The following is a 20,042-nucleotide window of genomic DNA, read 5'->3' as shown; positions in this document are numbered from 1 at the left end:
TCTGACGGGAACATGCCCCCCTACCTGTCCTCATGTCTCTGTGGGTTTTACCCCACCTCCAGCTCAGGTCCCAGTCCCTGGAGCACCCTTTCTGGCGCCCTTCCCCCGGCACACTCCCTGCCCTCACTCTGCGTCTGTGTCCGCAGGCCGCCCCCAGTCCCTGTGTCTGCTGCGCACTGTCTGTCTACCTGTCTCCGCAGGCCGCCCTCAGTCCCTGTGTCTGCTGCGCACTGTGTGTCTACCTGTTGGGTGGCTTTCCCCTTAGGTCTCACGGCGGGCTGGGGGGACCAGCACCCTCATCCCAGCCATCAGATGTGCCAGGCACACCACAGGTTCTCTGCAAGCACTTATCTAAAGATTGTGCGGGTAGGCAACAGGTGATTCTGAAATACTGCACAGAGCCCTGGGCTGCCATCCATGGTTGGGTTCCTATGGCGGGAGTTGACAGGAGCTTCTCGTCCTGTGTGGGGACCCGCCCTCCACTGAAGGGCCAGCCAGTCGCAGTGACTTGCTCTTCCTGTCTCTTCTTCCTGCAGGTTGTGGATTCCCAGCTGGTATGCATGATGAACGAAAACAGCATTGATTACATTTCTCGGTTCAACGACCTGGCCCAAGAGTTGTCCATCGCTGAGCCTGGCCGCCGAGAAGCTCTGTTTGATGGTGGTGGAGGCGGCCCAGCTGTCAGTGACCTGTCCCAGTGACCACACGTCCCAGTGGCAGATAAAGCCCTCTTCGAGCTAGAGAAAAATAGATCAAGCCCAGCAGCCCCAGAAGATGGTCTGAACAGAGGCATCTCTGCAGCCCAGACTGTGCAACAGGCAGGAACGTGGCCACAGAGCTGCTTCCCTACAAGCAGCAGGCAGCGGCATCCAAGGAGACTAGGACGAATTCTTGGGAAGGGCCAGCGTTAGAAATCACTGTGGTGCTAGAGCCGTTCTTCACGCCCATGTTAGGGTCTGCATAGTGATCCCATTTCAGCTCGTGCTCTGCCTCGATTGTTGTGTTGGACATTCCGGTGGCATTTCCTTCTGAGACAAGGGAGTATGTGTGCCTTGGTGTAGTTGCTGTGCACTAGGAGCTGTGATCTCCCTCTCTGCAGGGAGACCCCAGCCCCTGCTGCTTGCTTTCTGCCAAACCTGTGCCATTCATCAGCTGTGCCCTCTGTGGACTGTAACAGGCAGGACAGTTGGATGTGGCCTGGGCTCGTGCCGGTGGTGTCACACCCCAAGGCAGCGAGCGCACAGATGCCGATCGCAGGGCTGCTGCGGAGTCCTGGGGACCTGGGCTGGTGCCTCCCCTCCCTAGAGGTTTTGTTCGGACTCTTACCAGGGAGTGGGGGCAGGAAGAGTCCTGAACTATGCAGGTTGTGTGGACTTTACATGGGACCCTGCTAAGCTGGTTGGAAACGTTTTTCTTGTGTTTTAAGGATTAGGAGACATGGAAGAGGAAGAACGAAGTCCCCTCTGTAGTTGGTTTCCTTCCTGTGTCCCTTTGCAAGCTCCCAGGTGATCTAAGGTGTCATTTCTCCCTCCTGGGTTGACCCTTAAGCGCCAATATGATCACAGCGAAGAGTTTCTCGATAACTCCTTAAATTCGATGTGTGACTGTTTGGCACTTGAGACAAATCTGCCTTTGCAGGGAAAGTGTCTCTCACGGGCATTGGTGTGGGCATGCCAGACATACGTGTTCCGTCCCTTGCATCCCTTTGCCTTGAGACTTCTGTGTCTCCTTCCCATTTGGGACACCCAGGCGAGGGCCCAGACATCTGGATGTGGTCAGACCTCTCCAAATGGATGCCTTAGTGGTGGTCTCCCTCCTTGCGCCCTCTCGGGTGGCCAGCATTCCTACTGCAGACGGCCCAACATCCAGTCTTTCCCCAGGACAGAGCTAACAAGGGCCCCTTTGCCTTCTCAGCCTCAGAAGTTCCAAGCACATGAGTCACCGTCCAGCTACATCCAGTGTGGCCTGGAGCTGCTACAGAGGTGTTGGGCAGGCCATACCTGTGCTGCCATCTTTCCCCTCCTGCCTCATTTCATCCCCCGCGGCATCCAGGATTGATTATGCTTTCCTAACCTACTTGGACCTACTCTCCCTCCTCCCTACCATTCCTCTTCCCCGACACGTAGCACGCAGCGGCCCTCAAGGCCAGCCCTAGTCCCTCCACTGCTTCTCTCCTCATCCACAGTGGAGAAGGTGAAAAGAGGAGGGACAGGCCTTTGGTGTGGACAAGCAGGTGGATGCCTTCTGTCCTGCAGTCTCACCAGCCCACCACAGCCACTGTAGACCACAGGCAGGCCCTGCACTGCACCAATGGGAGGACGTCAAGAGGACAGTGGACTTCCAGGCAAGAGCTTCCTTCTTTTGTCTCACGAGTTTTTCTTAGAGCTCTTGCCTGAGCTGGCTTCCCTCCTTCAGACCTTGGCATGAGATCTTAAGCAAACAGTCCCAAACCTCTTGGGGGTGAAAAAAGAAACGTGGTGCCCCTTGATTGGGAGAGAGACAGCAGTGTTTGAACCACAGTGCTTGTGTTTTGTGCTAAATATACCAGCTTCCGAAATTAGCATCTCATTGAGCCAGAGAAGACAAGGAGATCTCCTCTGTGTATCTGGCTTTGCTGCGTCTCTAGAGGGTTAGGATACCAGGCCGAGTTCAGACCACTGCTAGCTTTCTCATACTCCCACAGGCTGGACCAGGGATGCCAAGTCCTAACAGCACTGAGCTCCGTGTGCTTTTGCCAGTGACAGGAGGGTTTGTCAACTGCTTGTCAGGGCACCTTTTACCCCCTGACAGCTAAGTGGGGTGAAGTTTTGGAGGTCAGGATCTGCTTTTGTAGGCTCTTTAGACAGCACCTACCACTTGGTGCTCCAGCGTGGGCTCGTGGGAGCAGCCGACTGCAGCCGTTACTGTCCAGTGGGGAGATGGGTTAAGGGGGAGGACGGGCTGACTCGTCTCCTGTAATAAAGCTGACAGTTCTAGAGGATTCTGCCTCTCTATTAACTAGACAGGTGATACGCATTTCCTTGCCACATTAAGGGAAAATGGTGTCATTTGTTGCAGGAAAACAATGGATGCATTTTCTCCTGGCCTAAATGAATATTTATGTACAAACATAGGCAACTGTTAAAGGCTAGAATTTTCAAAAGATCCAAACAGAGACTTCCTGCATCTTCTGCCTTTCCAACAGAAGCGGTGATCGTCTCAGTGTGAGCCAGTGGCTTCCTTTGTGCATTTGAGCATGCTGTAATTAAGATGAGATCAGTTTCTTAGAAAAAGCTTTCCCGAATCCCTCTTTCGTTGTCTGGGATCTTTGCTGATTCGCCTTTTCTGGAGATTGGGACAGAGCATCTGTGGTCCAGGGCAGTTAGTCCTCTGGCCTTGAGGGTGTTGTGGATGTGTATGGTGAGCGGGCACTGCGCGCCTTGGGATGCCTAGTTCGTGGCTTCCTGGCTGTTCTGTCCTTCTGTATCTTGTAGCTGTAGGGTGCCAGCTCCGGTGGGGGGTCTTGGCGGCGTTTCTGTGGTTGGCCTCCTTGCTTTGCTGCACCTCCAGGTTCTGGGCATGAGAGGCCATGGCCTCGTTTCTGGTGGATAACCTCTTTAGTTTAATAGCATCTTTAATTAGATCACAGCATTGAATTCAACGTTTCTTCTGCAAAGAAAGTTGTGGGGCATAAGACACCAGGAACGAGGGAGGAGGAAGACAGTTTTGTTTTCTCTTTAAACCTTGAGCTCTAGCCGATGCATTTGTCAGGAATTTCGACACTTTGTGTTAAGAAAACAAGGAAAGAGGCCTGACACGGTGGCTCACGCCTGTAATCCCAGCACTTTGGGAGGCCGAGGCGGGCGGATCACCTGAGGTCGGGAGTATGAGACCATCCTGACCAACATGGAGAAACCCCGTCTCTATTACAAATACAAAATTAGCTGGGCGTGGTGGTGCACGCCTGTAATCCCAGCTACTTAGGGAGGCTGAGGCAGGAGAATCGCTTGAACCCCGGAGGTGGAGGTTGCGGTGAGTCGAGATCGCGCCACTGCACTCCAGCCTGGGCAACAAGAGCGAAACTCGGTCTCAAGGAAAAAGAAGAAAGCAAGGAAAGAGTGATTTACAACCAAGGAAAGAAACCCACAGCACACCCTTCGCGGGTGTCAGCGCTCTCCTGACATCATTGTGGCTGCGTGTCCTTGGGGTGGGTGAGGTGTGGGGAGCCAAGCCCCTGGCCCTGCCTCCCGCGCCCCGCCCCGCTTCTCTCCCTTCTCGGTTAAGCCATAGCGAGGCCTCCGCTCGTTTCAGATGTGAATTTGTTTTATAGATTATAAATATGCATATACAGTGTATGTATAAAGCAGAATGCCTGCCTTTCCTGGTTATTTTTTGTACCATATTGTAAATTATATTATTTATTCTTTACCAATTTTGGGAATAAAAGGTGTTTTGGTTATTTAATATAATAAGAGCTGTTAAACTTCTGTTTAAATTTCCAGTTCAACTTGTAAATGTTTTTATTGTGCATAAATACATACTAATGTTGATCTAAGGCCTGTCGTTTGTGCCTGTTCTTCAGGGCCACGTGCCTGTGCGGGCCGTCCCTGGTGGGCAGGTGTGGCCCAGGTGAGGCCCCGCGATCGGCGCGCGGGCTCCCCCAGGCCGGGCTTCCTCCCGAGGGCGCGGCCGCCCCAGGGCCCGCCCAGCCCGCCGCCCAATGCGAGCTCCCAACTCCGCGAGCGGCGTCGCCTTCCCCAATCGGCTGCGGGCGCGGCGCCGGCCGTTCAAAGCCTAAGTCGTCGGGGGGTGGGCGTGAGGGACGGGGCGGCGCCCCGATAGGCTGCGGAGGGATGATTGGCGTCCTGGCGCCCAATGGGCGCTGGCGGGCGGCCTTGGGTACCTGTGCTGGGCGGGCGGGAACGGCGCGCGGCGAGCTGAGGGTGGCGGCGGTCGACATGTTCCGGGGCCCGGAGAGCGAGGGCGGCCGCGCCGGCTCCAGGTGCGGCGCGGGGCACGCGGGAGGCAGGCGGGAAGCGCGACCACGTGGCGGGAGCGGGCGAGCCCTGGGCCTCGACGAGTTGCGTGGGGTTGGGGTGGGGTTGGGGGGCGACGCGACCTCACAGAGGCCCCCGGGGCCGCCGCCCGCCTCTCTGCGCCGCCGCCGCCCGACTGAGGCCCGAAGCCCGAGGGGCCGCTCGCCGAGGCCCGGGCTGTGGAGAGCTGCCCGCGACCGAGGCCGAGGGCGGGGAGGGGCGCCCGGGCTCTGGGAACAAAGCTGTGTGGAGGGCGGGCTGCGCTGCCTCGCGCCTGGGCGTCCGCGTTCCGTGGGGTGCGTTCCGTCGGGGGTTCCCCGGGGGTGGGGTGTGCCCGTGGGTGCGGCCCAGTCTGTGGGGTGCGTGTCCATGTTCCTTGCGGGGAGGTGTCCCCAAGGGGTGTGCGGCGGTGTGTTTGTGGGGTGTGTCTGGCGGTGCCCCCCTTCGTGTGTGTGTGGCCTGTGCCCTGCCCGTGTCCCTGGTGTGTGTGTGGCCTGTGCCCTGCCCGTGTCCCTGGTGTGTGTGTGACCTGTGCCCTGCCCGTGTCCCTGGTGTGTGTGTGGCCGTGTTCCCTGCCCGTGTCCCTGGTGTGTGTGTGGCCTGTGCCATGCCCATGGCCGCGCTTCCACTAGTTCATGTGAGTCCGCTTCCTTTGGAAAGTGCCAGGGTGTCTGGGGAAGTCAGTTCTAGCTCCTTTAATCTTCAACCGGGGAAGGTGGACGGCGCTCCTGGGCTTCGCTGTAGGAAGAAGTGGGTTGGGACAAAGATTTCCTGACTCATGTTTAATAGCCAGGAACGCTCAGCACACTTTTCTTGTGTTTTTGAACTTTTAAAGCACTCCTTGGGTACTGGGACTCACATAAGTTAGAGCAGCAGAGCTTACAGGGTCTTCAGTCCACTGGAGCAGTGAGCTTGCATTGTGAGGTTTGGGTCGTCCGATGCCTGAGGTTTTCTGTGTGATGAGCCCCTCTGTGGCACAGCCTCGCCAGAGAAGTAGAAGAGAATGTGGGTCCCGTGACGGTTAAGACAAATACTATGTTGCTTCTCGGTCTTTTGGCTAAGATCAAGTGAAGACAAATACTATATCGAATAAATACTAAATAAAAGAATTGCTCCAACTTGCTAAAATTAAAAACCCTTTAGATTGGCCGGGCGCGGTGAATCACGCCTGTAATCCCAGCACTTTGGGAGGCTGAGGTGGGCGATCACCTTAGGTTGAGAGTTTGAGACCAGCCTAGCCAACATGGTGAAACCCCGTCTCTACTAAAAATACAAAGATGAGCCGGATATGGTGGCGTGTGCCTGTAGTCCCAGCTGCTTGGAGAGGCTGAGGCAGGAGAATCACTTGAACCCAGAGACAGAGGTGGCAGTGAGCCGAGAATGATCTCTGCACTCCAGCCTGCACTCCAGCCTGGGCGACAGAGCAAGACTCCATCTCAAAAAAAAAAAAAAAAACCCTTTAGATTTGAGGGAGTTAGGTCAGTATTCAGTAATACTTGTAACCAAATAATTAGCCCTGGCTGGGCGCGGTGGCTCACACCTGTAATCCCAGCACTTTGGGAGTCCAAGGTGGGTGGATCAGGAGATCGAGACCATCCTGGCTAACACAGTGAAACCCCGTCTCTATTAAAAATACAAAAAATTATCCGGTTGTGGTGGTGGGCACCTGTAGTCCCAGCTACTCGGGAGGCTGAGGCAGGAGAAGGGTGTGAACCCGGGGGGCGGAGCTTACAGTGAGCCGAGATCACGCCACTGGACTCCAGCCTGGGCGACAGAGTGAGACTCTGTCTCAAAAAAAAAACAGCCCTTAATCCATGTAACAGTGATTATTTCTCACACCTAGGTCTGCACCAATGTGGGACCAGAAGTTTACACTGTAGTGCTCAGAGCGAATCTGGTTTCTGGTTTCTGGTTCCTGATGGCCAGGGTTTTGCACCACCCACACCAGTGGTGTGAGGAACTGCATCCCCAGCCCTGTCCCAGTTGTGTGCATTTAGTACGTTTCTTTTTGTTTGTGCTGCCTGGCACTGGCTGCCCAGTAAATAATGGTGTTTATTATCACCCTGAGTGACACCGATGTTTTTATGTTGACTTTCACACTCCAGAAGTTAGCTGCAGAGGTGCCATGCTAAAGTCATATTCACACTAGTTTGGGGGATTCGTTTCTGGACAGGATGTTGGGAAAGGGAGAAAGATCTTCCTTTTAGGATGGTGAGCAAGGAAAGCAGGTCTGAAATGGAATGATGAGATATCACTGGAAGCTTCTGCTTGGGGTCCACCAGAAGTTGCACGTTTGCCATTCATCTGAACGGGGTTGAGTTGCAGGGTGGGTGCCTTGTAAGCGTCACACTTTGTTTTGCCGTGAAGGGAATCAAGTGGTGGCTGTAAGATTACCCAGCCAGGTTTTCCTCTCTTGAGACCTTACATCTCTTGTTTTCTTACTGAGGGATTATCTTGTGTTAAAGGGATTTTGTAACAGCATTATGCTTTAGCCATGATTAACCTGAGATCTTCCTTTAAGTTGTAACATTTATATTTGTAAGGAATTTAATCTGAGTTTATTTCTCACTGCTTCTCTTTAAGACTGACCAGTCCCCTAATCCTTTCTGAAGCTCGGGGACGAACTGTTAGAGAGGGTGAGGAGCATGGAGACCCCCCCGGGGAGGGCCACACAGGTTTCCCTCCCTCTCCAGCGCTGCAGTGCACTCCAGCTGTGTGAAGTTTTTCTTCTCCTGTGCGCTTGAGCTTCTGTTGTGTGTTTTGAACGTCTTCACTGAACTATATTGAAGGGGCACCACAAGAGGCAAAAAACAATTGGGAAGCACCCCCCACCCACATTGTGATTTTGTTCCCAAATGTGTGAGTTCTAGCATTCCCCTCCCCCTACTAGGGTCATGGTGGTAAGCGTGCCTGTAGCCTAGAGAACGCCACACTGCGCCATTGTTGTTGGGATGTTTTGATTGAAAGGTCTATTGAACACTCAGTTCCATTCATCCGAGACCCCTTTGAGGCAGCCCAGCCCTGCAGTCTGTGTGAAACCTGCAGTGGGACCTGTTGCCTTTGTGATTGAGATGGCCGCTGCCCCTTCCCTGGGGCTGGGTCTGTATGTGCCATAATTTCTGCTAAAACATTCTTTGGTACCACTTTTTTTTCTTTGCTTGTTTTCAAATAAAATTCAGAAAAGCACATAGAACAATGTTAAATATTGTATTTCCTTTCACCCCAAAGTAACACTAGTCATTTCAAGTAACTACCACTCACCTCCTGTGCCCATTGGTACCCTTTCCACATGGAGGCCACAGACTCAATTTGGGTTTCACCTCTTCCGAATTTTGGAGCCCTGATGGCACCCAGTGTCTGTCACATCACTCACGCGGAGCCTGGAACCACCTGCGCATAGCTCCAGCTCTCCTGTTTGAACGTGAAGCTCCACCGGAGTGCGGACTTGCTCCTTACTCCATCTGCAGCGTCTGGGGAAGGATCGCCAATGGTGGTGCTCAAGAAATGTGCAGGTTGAACTGAAGCAAGGGTGAAAGGCAGAGGAGACAGGAGACTGTGAATGTAGGGAGTGTGGGGTCAGGAAAGAGTCCTAGAGAGCTTACAGTCAAGGCACGTCTGCCTGGAATTGGATCTGACAGTTTGTGGCACCTTGAGGGCTTGAGAGAAGAGCCATGTTTCAAATAAGTCAGTAAAAGGAATTATAGCTCATGCTCAGCTCACATGAGACTTGATGATAAATTCTGTTCAATTCTAAAGATTACAGACCTTCATCCCTTATTTCCAAAGAGAGAGCTGTAGAGACCCACGCATGTTTAGACCTGCTACACTAGTCAAGAAAAATCATGCAGAATTGGCTGGGCACAGTGGCTCACGCCTGTAATCCCAGCACTTTGGGAGGCCGAGGCAGGCGGATCACTTGAGGTCAGGAGTTTGAGACCAGCCTGGCCAACATGGTGAAACCCCATGTGTACTAAAAATGCAAAACGATAGCCAGGCACGGTGATGCGCACCTGTAATCCCATCTACTTCGAAGGCTGAGGCAGGAGAATTGCTTGAACCTGGGAGGTGGAGGTTGCAGTGAGCTGAGATCGCGTCACCGTATTCCAGCCTGGTAACAGAGGAAGACTCCATCTCAAAAAAATAAAATAGGCCAGACACAGTGGCTCATGCCTGTAATCCCAGCACTTTGGGAGGCTGAAGTGGGCGGATCACCTGAGGTCAGAAGTTCAAGACCAACCTGGCCAACATGGTGAAACCCTGTCTCTACTAAAAATAGAAAAATTAGCCAGGCATGGTGGTGGGCTTCTGTAGTCCCAGCTACTCGGGAGCCTGAGGCAGGAGAATTGCTGGAACCCAGGAGGTGGAGGTTGCAGTGAGCCGAGATCGTGCTGTTGCACTCTGGCCTGGGCAACAAGAGCGAGACTTCGTCTAAAAAGAAAGCATGCAGAATTACCAGGGCTGTGTGATTCAAAAATGGATATGGAAGTCAGATGGCCTTATGGCCACTATCAGAGCACCTCACCTAAAATCTTGTTAAGTCGCCCACCCCCCGCAACCACCCTTTATTTTTTTTCCTTTTGTTGAAACAAGGTCTGACTCTTTCGCCCAGGCTGGTGTACAGTGATGCAATCATGGTTCACTGCAGCTTTGACTTCCTGGGCTCAAGCCTGCCTCAGCCTCCCGAGTAGCTGGGACTACAGGCGCATTCCACGACACCTGACTAATTTTTGTATTTTAAAAAATAATTTTTCTCAAGCGTACCTGTCTGTTTTTTCTCCCTCCTCAAATCCTCCAGGAAATGGCGACTGCTGACAGGAAGTTTGGCATCCACCTCCCCCAACCTCCTGAGTGGACAGGGGCCCTGGGCACCACTTCAGAGGTCTGCCAGCACACGCTTGGCTTCTAGGGTAGAGTAGCCAGCCCATGGGTCTCTGCAGGCGGAGACTGAAGCACTTTCTGCCTTCCTGCTTTATAGCAGGAGATCTGAGAATTCCATTCACATCCAATCACAAGGAGCCCTCAGCGCTCTTTCTAGCTCTTTTGAGGAGAAAGTGTTATTTTTGTTAACTAAACCTTGAGTGGTCAGTGTTTGCAAAGCTTTCCAGTGAGATCTAACCTCGTATCATAGTTTTTGTGTGATGTTGAGCCCTGTAATTTCAAGTACAGTCATCCTTGGTATCTTGCGGGAGTTGGTTCCAGGACCCCCAGGATACCGGAATCCAAGGATGTGTAAGTCCTTGATATAAAGTGGTGTAGTGTTTGCATATAACCTATGCACATCCTCCCATATGCTTTTAAATCATCTCTAGGTTACAAGGTTACATATAATACCGTTCGGGGTCCCTGACTTCTTGCAACACCTAATACTATGCAAATAGTTCTTATACCGTATTACCTAGGGAATAATGACAGAAAAATAGTCTGTAGATGTTCAGTATAGATGCAACCATTCTTTTATTTCTGACATTTTGATCTGAGGTTGGTTGAATCCATGGAAGCAGAGCCTGTGGATACAGAGGTCTGACTTTGTTTCTAAACATCTGGGATCACAGACAGTCCCGTCGCTTAGGAACAGTGAAAGAGCATGAGCCACTCACTGGTTTAAATCTCACTTTCAGTAAGCCTTTCTCAAATGCATTTAAAAAGTTTTTCCAGTTGTTCTGAATTCAGCATTTTACTGGTTTGCGAATGTAGAGGGTGCTCTGGGAATAGAGCTTTGTGGCAATTGCTTATTAGTTTTTAAGTTTAAGTTTTGCAATAAAAAGTGATTCAAGAGCCGGGTGCAGTGGCTCACACCTGTAATCCCAACACTTCGAGAGACTGACACAGGTGGATCACCGAAGGTCGGGAGTTTGAGACCAGCCTGACCAACATGGCGAAACCCCGTCTCCACTAAAAATACAAAATTACCCAGGTGTGGTGGCGCATGCCTGTAATCCTAGCTACTCAGAAGGCTGAGGCAGGAGAATTGCTTGAACCCAGGAGGCGGTGGTTGTGGTGAGCCAGGATCGCGCCATTGCACTCCATCCTGGGCAACAAGAACGAAACTCCGTCTCAAACAAAACAAAAACAAAAAAGCTAGTCAGGTGTGGTGGTAGACACCTATAATCTGAGCTACTCGGGAGGCAAAGGCAGGAAAATCACTTGAACCCACTAGACAGAGGTTGCAGTGAGCCAAGATTGTGCCACTGCACTCCAGCCTGGGCGACGGAGCGAGACTCCATCTCAAAAAAAAAAAAAAAAAAAAAAGAATACTTTTAAGGGAACCTGAAGAGCAGTAAGAAAAGTCTGGTGTCTGTAAACTAGTCATACCAGTATTAACTAATGGTGGTGTGTGATTTCTTAGTAGATGTTAAGAAAATACTTTTGCTGGGTGTGGTGGCTCATACCTGTAATCGCAGCACTTTGGGAGGCCAGGGTGGGCGGATCACTTGAGGTTAGGAGTTCGAGACCAACTTTGGCAATATGGCGAAACCCCATCTCTACCAAAAATACAAAAAATTAGCCAGCTGTGGTGGCGGGTGCCTGTAATCCCAGCTACTCAGGAGGCTGAGGTGGGAGGATCACTTGAGCCCAGGAGGCAGAGGTTGCAGTGAGCCAAAATCACGTCACTGCACTCCAGCCTGGGTGACAGAATAAGACTTTGTCTCAAAAAGAAAAAAACAAAATACTTTTACCCTGTGTAGCTGTGCCAAAATCCTTGCACAGTGACAAGCTTTCAGGGCTGCCATCAGTAATTGGCATGTACTCTGTGCTTGTAGGGCCATGAAGCCCCCAGGAGGAGAATCGAGCAATCTTTTTGGAAGTCCAGAAGAAGCTACTCCTTCCAGCAGGCCTAATAGGATGGCATCTAATATTTTTGGACCAACAGAAGAACCTCAGAACATACCCAAGAGGACAAATCCTCCAGGTATGGGCCTTTGGAAATCCTTAATCCTTTGGCCTCTACGATTCTCTTTTGAAAATATTTTCTGTTTCTTTATACTGAGCCTTTCCCATATTTTCTGGTTCAGGTAATTACTTGTCATCAGAGTTCTTCCAAAATGAAAACGTTCTGATTTGTACTTTCTCTCTTGAAGGTGGCTTGAGTAGTCTTGAATTCTCCATCTGTTCTGGAGACTTTGGTTGAATGCAGGCACTGAGGACACAAAGGTGGACAAGGGCTTCTGGTTCCTGCCAGGGAGCCGCTCCCAGTTTTTCCATCGACCCCTCTGAGATTCCTGAAATTACGTGCAAATTATTGTGCATTTAAACATTTTTCCTAGGGAGGGAAAGTGTTTTAATCGGATCATCAGTGGGATTGAAACTCTTAACAAGAAAGAATTGATCCAGCACACATCTACATAGTTCTTCAGTATTTACCCCACCTCCTGGTGGTTACAGTGGGAGGGACTCTTTGAAAAAGGTTTCTTGGCACTTTGGGAGGCTGAGGCGGGCGGATCACGAGGTCAGGAGATCAAGACCATCCTGGCGAACACAGTGAAACCCCACCTCTACTAAAAAAAAAAATTAGCCGGGCGTGGTGGCGGGCACCTGTAGTCCCAGCTACTCAGGAGGCTGAGGCAGGAGAATGGTGTGAACCCAGGTGGCGGAGGTTGCGGTGAGCCGAGATCGCACCACTGCACTCCAGCCTAGGTGACAGAGCAAGACTCCGTCTCAAAAAAAAAAAAAAAAAAAAGGTTTATCAGCTGGGCGCAGTGGCTCATGCCTGTAATCCCAGCACTTTGGGAGGCTGAGGCGGGTGGATCATGAGGTCAGGAGTTTGAGACCAGCCTGGCTGACATGGCGAAACTCCATTTCTACTAAAAATACAAAAATTAGCTGGGTATGGTGGTGCATGCCTATAATCGCAGCTACTGAGAAGGCTGAGGCAGGAGAATCACTTGAACCCGGGAGGCGGAGGTGGCAGTGAGCCAAAATCACGCTAGACTCCGTCTCAAAAAAAGAGAAAGAAAAAGGTTTCTCTTGGCTGATAGACTGTCCAGTTGAATAATCGCACAGTGAAGGTTACCTGAATGGCTTTCCCCTGTCTGTACAGGAGAGGAAAGCACGGTCTCTTCCATTCTTAGAAGGTTTGAGAGGCCATGCTCAGGTGTCATTGTGTCAGGCAGGTCCTGAATCAGAGCCAGCTCCACTCCCGACCTCACCCAGTTTTGGGGTACCAATATTTCCTGACCAAATGTAGAGGAAAAAAAGCAGTAGATCCAGAAGCTAGTTTTTTTTTTTTTTTTTTTTTTTTTCTGTTTTGAGACAGGGTCTCACTGTGTCGCCCCGGCTGGAGTGCAGTGGCACCATCATGACTCACTGCATGCAGCCTTGACTTCCCAGGCTCAGGTGACCCTTTTTCCTCAGCCTCCTGAGTGGCTGGGACTACAGGCATATGCCACCATGCTTAGCTAATTTTTTTTGTATTTTTTGTGGAGACAGGGTTTAACCATGTTGCCTAGGCTGGTCTGGAACTCCTGGGCTCAAGCCATCTGCTCACCTCGGTCTCTCAAATTGCTGAGATTACAGACATGCACCCTTGTGCCCAGCCGAAGCTAGGTTTGCTGCTTGCCTTGTTTTGTTTTGTTTTGTTTTGTTTTGTTTTGTTTTTGGTCTGTTTGGTTGCTTTTTTGGATGTAGTTAGAGAAGTGAGTGTTTTTTATTAAGTGACTAACATTCTCATTGTTTCCGGTTTATGAATTTAGGCCCAAGGACTCCTGCATGTCCTTTTTAGAAAGGATAGCAGAATAATACATCGCATGCAAGACAGAATCCTAACTGAGGTGTTTCCAGGTGTATGAGTCTGCTCACTTGGCCGCTACTCAGCAGAGTCATGTCTGGAGCTGTCCCTAGAGCGCTCTGTGGAAGGCAGGTGGTACTACTTTGCCCATTCCACATAGTCTCATGCCCGGGGGGAGCCCAGCCCCTTGCAGCTGGTGAGCCAGCCTCCACTCCCGGTCACAGTGTGTGGTGTCAGCTATCATGGCTCCCCATGCCAGGTTCCTGCTTCTCACGGTCCTTCTCACGGTTGTTGCAAGTTTTTCTATCCCTCCAGTGTTCTTCGAAGACAGTTTATGATGTATTATCAAGGGAAGCCTGAAAGGGAAACTGGTCACCACCCAACGAGATCTGGAGTCCTGCCCTCTTTCTACACTTAGTCACACAGACCTAGCCCCACAGCCCTCTAGTTGCACGGCCTGATTGAGAAAAGTATGCAGAGGCTGAGTGTGTGTGTAACAGACCACATCATAGCCATCGGACATTTACCAATTCCCATTTAGTGTTTCAGTGAATCTTCAGTAGTCTCTGTGTTCTGTGTTGGTCGCCTGGTTTAGATGTTCCGTGAGGCCGGGCGCGGTGGCTCAAGTCTGTAATCCCAGCACTTTGGGAGGCCGAGACGGGTGGATCACGAGGTCAGGAGATCGAGACCATCCTGGCTAACCCGGTGAAACCCCGTCTCTACTAAAAAATACAAAAAACTAGCCAGGCGAGGTGGTGGGCACCTGTAGTCCCAGCTACTCGGGAGGCTGAGGCCGGAGAATGGCGGGAACCCGGGAGGCGGAGCTTGTAGTGAGCCGAGATCCGGCCACTGCACTCCAGCCTGGGCGACAGAGCAAGACTCCGTCTCAAAAAAAAAAAAAAAAAGATGTTCCGTGAATTGTTTTTCCTCTTCTAGCATTGATGACTGACATCTATGAATTGTTAATATTTACCGGGGGCTGTGCTAAGTGCTTTGCATGTGTATTTTTCATTTGGTCTTTGCTGTAACTAGGAGTAGGTGGTTTTGCTCCTTTCACAGAGGAGGATACTGAGGCTCGGAAAAGGTCACTGGCATGCATAAATCCCAAGCTAGTCAGTAGCAGAGCTGGCCTTTGAATCGGGGGTTTTCTGACTCCAGATTCCATGCCTTAAACTGACCTCCTGAATGTATCCACTGGGATAAATTTTTCAAAATGGAATTGGTGGATCAGATGGTATATGAGTTTAAAATATGGATAGATATTTCCAACCAGTTTTTCAAGGCATTGCCCGGTGTTTACCTATCTTGTGTATGTGCTTATTTGCACCAATAGTATTTATCTTTTAGTTTTGCTTTTTAAAACAAATCTTGTAGGCCAGGTGCGGTGGCTCATGCCTATAATCCCAGCATTTTGGGAGGCTGAGGTGGGAGGATTGCCTGAGCCCAGGAGTTTGAAACTGGCTTGGGCAACATAGCGAGGCCCAATCTCCCAAATAAATAAATGATATTTTTAAAAACAAAATAACACAGAGCCCTTGGAAATCGAAAATCTAGCAGGAGGAGAAAACATCTCTCGAGGTTATATTCAATTATTAGTGAATTTAGGCATGTTTTCTTGCTTCAAAGCTGAATTTATTTTTCAAGTAAAATGGTAACAGACATATGCAGTATGACCTCCTAGTTAAGAAGGTCAGAAGCAGAGGTTCATTGTTTAGGGTTGCACGTATACGTGGTAAAAATGTTTGTGGTTTCCACAAAATTGAGGCGTGTGGTAACCTTGGGTGAGAGGGAAGGAACACAGGAGTTTCTGGGAACGGGCACTGTTCTCATTGACCTGGGCAGCGGTTACCTGGTGTCTACCCTGTAGTTATGTGTGATAGTTAATGTCTTACAGACTTTTCTGTGTTATCTTTCACAGTTTATTTTTTTTTAATGAGTGGTGTCTTTGGCCAAAAACTACCTTCTATTTTAAAAAGCTGGAGTCACGTTTAAAAAAAAAAAGTAAGCTGTTGTAGCACAGCCAGGAACGATGCAGTGGGGGCTGGGGGTTGCACACATAGTTTTCTCCGCCCTGCCCCGTGGTCCTGACGCGCTTGTTGACACAGCCCCGCAGCATTGCCAAGGGCTTACTCAGCAGGCCAGGACTGTTCTAACCACTTCACCTGAATTTACTTGTTTAAGCCTCACCGGTGACCCTAGGTAGGTATTATTATTTCTTACTTTATTTTGTTTTGTTGGTTTTTTGAGACAGGATCTCAATGTGTCACCCAGGTTTCAGTGCAGTGGCAGAATCACAGCTCACCGTCTCCAACTTCTGAGCTCAGGCAATCCTCCCACCTCAACCTTCTGAGTAGCAGGACCACAGGCTAATTTTAAAATGTTTTTGTAGAGACAAGGTCTTACTTGTTTCCCAGGCTAGTCTTGAACTCCTGGACTCAAGCAGTCCTCCCACCTTGGCCTCCCACTGTGCTAAGATTACAGGTGTGAGCCGACGCACTTGGACTGTTTGTTACCTTTTTACAGTTAAGAAGATGGAGATGAAAGAAGGTTGACATAACTTGTCCAAGGTCTCACAGTTAATGAGCAGCTGAGCAGAGACTCTGACCCAGGCAGTCTGGCCACAGGACACTCTCCCCACCGTGCTGTGCTGCTTTCCCTGCCCAGGGGTTTCAAGCTTGGGGACTGTGGGTCCCTGGGAGGTCCATGGCTGAGGTTCAGAAGGTTTATAAACACCATGAAGTCATATGAAAAATGTACCCATTTTTCTGCAGGGTGAGTCCCACATGTCGCCGGATGTTCTTTTATCACCTGCAAAAGGCAGACACACTCCCGCCCGAGCCCGCACTTGCTGTACTGTGTTACAGCCCTCCTTGTCAATGCGCTCTGTGCTCCTAGAACTGGTGTCCCAGAAAGCCACCCTGCTTTAGGCCCCACCCCCGCAGTGGGGCCCTCAGGAGGGTCTGAAGATGAGCAGGTGCACAGACCCGCAGCCGAGCCTCATCTCCACACAAGCAGGCATGGGCTCTTCATCTGGTTGCTTCTGTGGAGCAGTGTGGATTGTTAACACTAGGAAGTAACCGTTAAAAATGTATTTTTTTCCTGTAACCAGATTGCTCTAACTATACACTGTGTGTGAAAAAAGTTGTAGTCCTGCTAAAAGCTCCTCTGTCCCTGCCTATATAAATGAAACTCTAATGTCCCTACTTCAGAACACCGACTCCATTCCTTTGGGGTCGGTGTTTCCAGGTGGGCTGTCCTCAGTCATTACACATGAATAAACTCTCTTTAAGTTAAATAAATCAATTTACAAAATTTAATTTTTCGAGAACAGAAAATGCAAAAGATCGGCCAGGCGCGGTGGCTCTAGCCTGTAATCCCAGCACTTTGGGAGGCCGAGACGGGCGGATCACGAGGTCAGGAGATCGAGACCATCCTGGCTAACACGGTGAAACCCCGTCTCTACTAAAAAAATACAAAAAACTAGCCAGGCGAGGTGGCGGGAGCCTGTAGTCCCAGCTACTTGGGAGGCTGAGGCAGGAGAATGGCGTGAACCCAGGAGGCGGAGCTTGCAGTGAGCCCAGATCGCGCCACTGCACTCCAGCCTGGGCGACAGAGCGAGACTCCATCTCAAAAAAAAAAAAAAAAAGAAAATGCAAAAGATCAAAACTCTGTAAACAAAAAAAGGAGACTGTGTTAAGCAGTGTTGAGCCCCTGCATTCCTGCAGTCCTGTGTCTTCACACGTGTCGGTATCCCCTGTAGGTAACCGCTTTTCTTCATATAAAAGCAAATAAGAACACCCCCCGCTTTTACATGAAAACATTGCATGCTGTATGGATGGTTTGCACCCTTGTGTTTTCACTGGACAGGGCGTATAGATACCTCTTTATGAGTGCATAGAAAATAAGGTTAACGGCCGGGCGTGGTGGCTCACGCCTGTAATCCCAGCACTTTGGGAGGCCAAGGTGGGCGGATCACGAGGTCAGGAGATCGAGACCATCCTGGCGAACACAGTGAAACCCCATCTCTACTAAAAATACAAAAAAAATTACCCGGGCGTGGTGGCGGGCGCCTGTAGTCCCAGCTACTCAGGAGACTGAGGCAGGAGAATGGTGTGAACCCAGGAGGCGGAGGTTGCAGTCAGCCGAGATCGCGCCACTGCACTCCAGCCTGGGCGACAGAGCGAGTCTCTGTCTCAAAAAAAAAAAAAAAAGAAAATAGGGTTAACATGTTTATTTCCATGCCAGGCACTGTTGCAAGCATTTGACATACGGCTACAGTAACTCACTGAGCTTTCTTCCAGTCCTGTGAGGGAGTCCTTTTATTACCCCATTCCACAGATGAGGACTGGGGGACACACAAAGGCCAAGTAACTTTCACAGGATCACACAGCAAGTCAGCAGAATGCATCATCTTTCCTTTCAGATTGTAAGTTCTTGGTACACCAGGGGCATGATTTTAATGACACCAACCTCCGTTTGGCACTTTGTCAAAAGCGGGTGCTTGGCGTTTGCTGAGTGAAGAGGTGGTCCGTTGGTCCCACAGGGTAGCCATCTTTCTGTAGAATGTTGGGCACAGGTATTTATGCTGAAAATGTATCCCTTAGTCACCTGCTACTAGGAAGTTACATCTTAGAGGCACACTTTCATTATGGCTTATCAAGTCACTTACAGTTGGCAACAAAGATGTTACGTGTCTGTAATTTGCAGACATATCTAGTCACTGGAAGTACCGCCCAGAATGAGGTCAGAAGAATGACTAATAAATATTTTCAGGGTGGCAGATTTCCCTTGAATAGGGCATGTTATTAAATTCAAAACTCTATCTGTGTGACTTAAACATTTAGCTGTTTATTTTTAATCTACTGAAGAACTCTTCATGGGTTTTGTGAGGAGCACCAACAGGAAAGCATGAAATGTTCAAAGTTAAGGAAATTCTAGAGGGAAAATCTGCAGTTTGATGCCATCTCACCTCTGGAGGCCATCCTAGATCAGCTCAGTTCTAGACATGAGGGCTGCAGGCAGGCCCCTGATACAGCCATGGTTTTGACATAGATCTTCAAGGGTTTCGGTCTGAGCATCCTGCCCTGTTGGCCTGGAGCTCAGGGCTTGCACTAGGGGTTACTATGAGAGGAGGTCTGTAAAGCCCTGCAGGTGTGGGGTGGGCTCCGATGGACGTCTGGCTGCTCAGTGTTCTGTGATTGTTTCTGCAGGGGGTAAAGGAAGTGGTATCTTTGACGAATCAACCCCCGTGCAGACTCGACAGCACCTGAACCCACCTGGAGGGAAGACCAGTGACATTTTTGGGTCTCCGGTTACTGCCACTTCACGCTTGGCACACCCAAACAAACCCAAGGTATGGACTGCATTCCGACATGACAGAGCAGCAGCAGGTATGCCAGGTACTCTTTCCAAAAAGGCTCCAAGGCAGATGTGACATGTTTTTAGGGAGAATCATGGTGGGTGACGTGGATCGTCCTGGATGCAAAAGCATTAGTCATCGAGTTTGGAAGTTCCCCTGCGTCACCCAGGAAACAGTCTAGCCTTGTGCTGACTGAAGCCGTGGGGGAAGCTGCTCCTGTGCCGGTGGCGGATGCCCACTGCCCACGGGCTGCGGCGGCTCCTCACTGCAGCGCTGTGGGGCGCGGAGAAGAGATGGAAGAGAACGTGCAGCAGAGGAGCCGGGCCCTGTCCGTCTTCCACTCTTCCTGTTTCATCTTGGAAAGGAAAAGCGACAGTTCTTTTTTGATGGGCTTTTCCCCACACAGTTGAGGTCCTCAACTGGTTACCTGTGCAGATTGTCAGCACTTGACTAAAGCGTAGCTGACGCCTCTGACCCAGTAATGGCATCAGTAGAATAAGATAAGTGACCTGGAAGGGAGAGGAACGCCTGAGCAATGTGACCTCGGGCATGGCCTTAGCAGGGATTGATTAGATCTGCAGCCTCCCTGGGCTATGGTGGAGGGCTTGCCTAAGGCCAGTCTCAGCTTCCCTGGGACGAGAGCCTGCACTGCCTTAGCTTGGACATTAGTTTGAGTGGTGGCATAACATTTCTAGGGTTTACTGCAGCCACCATTCGTCGGTAAGAAAGGCCAGGATTTATTACTAACATAATTAGCAATATTTTTTAATATGTTTATTCACTTTTCTACCTTTTTTGTGGTTAAAAGATATGGTCTAGTTCCCTAAAGCAGAAAATTCTTTTTTTTTTTTTTTTTTTTTTTTTTGGGGGGGTGTGGCTTTTTTCCCCGGGGGGGGGGGGGGGGGGGGGGTCTCCGCCCCCGAAGACCCGCCCCCCCGCGGGT

At 50.4% G+C, this 20,042-nt stretch overlaps 2 protein-coding genes across 4 annotated transcripts in view; both read left to right on the top strand.

Moving 5' to 3' along the window:
* Positions 1-4,534, top strand: part of CRAMP1 (cramped chromatin regulator homolog 1) — a 67,219-nt gene extending 62,685 nt beyond the window's left edge. Inside the window, exon 20 of the mRNA XM_025371146.1 lies at positions 537-4,534. Within this exon, the coding sequence (XP_025226931.1) occupies positions 537-701 (165 nt within the window). The 3' untranslated portion in view covers positions 702-4,534. The remainder of the gene's footprint in view (positions 1-536) is intronic.
* Positions 4,535-4,879: 345 nt separating this feature from the next.
* JPT2 (Jupiter microtubule associated homolog 2) overlaps positions 4,880-20,042 on the top strand; it is a 21,460-nt gene continuing 6,297 nt past the window's right edge. For 2 of the 3 annotated variants that reach the window (XM_025370005.1, XM_025370004.1), the window contains exons 1-3: positions 4,880-4,981; positions 11,777-11,925; positions 18,951-19,093. In XM_025370005.1, coding sequence (XP_025225790.1) covers positions 4,938-4,981; positions 11,777-11,925; positions 18,951-19,093 — 336 coding nt within the window. In that variant the 5' untranslated portion in view covers positions 4,880-4,937. Of the gene's footprint in view, positions 4,982-9,810; positions 9,895-11,776; positions 11,926-18,950; positions 19,094-20,042 lie in introns of all 3 variants that reach the window. The other variant, XM_025370002.1, reaches the window with a different exon arrangement.

The sequence above is a fragment of the Theropithecus gelada genome, chromosome 20, assembly GCF_003255815.1.
Source record: "Theropithecus gelada isolate Dixy chromosome 20, Tgel_1.0, whole genome shotgun sequence".
Classification (NCBI taxonomy): Eukaryota; Metazoa; Chordata; class Mammalia; order Primates; family Cercopithecidae; genus Theropithecus; species Theropithecus gelada.
The sequence above is the reverse complement of the archived record's forward strand: the minus strand, read 5'-3'. Positions and strand labels throughout refer to the sequence as shown.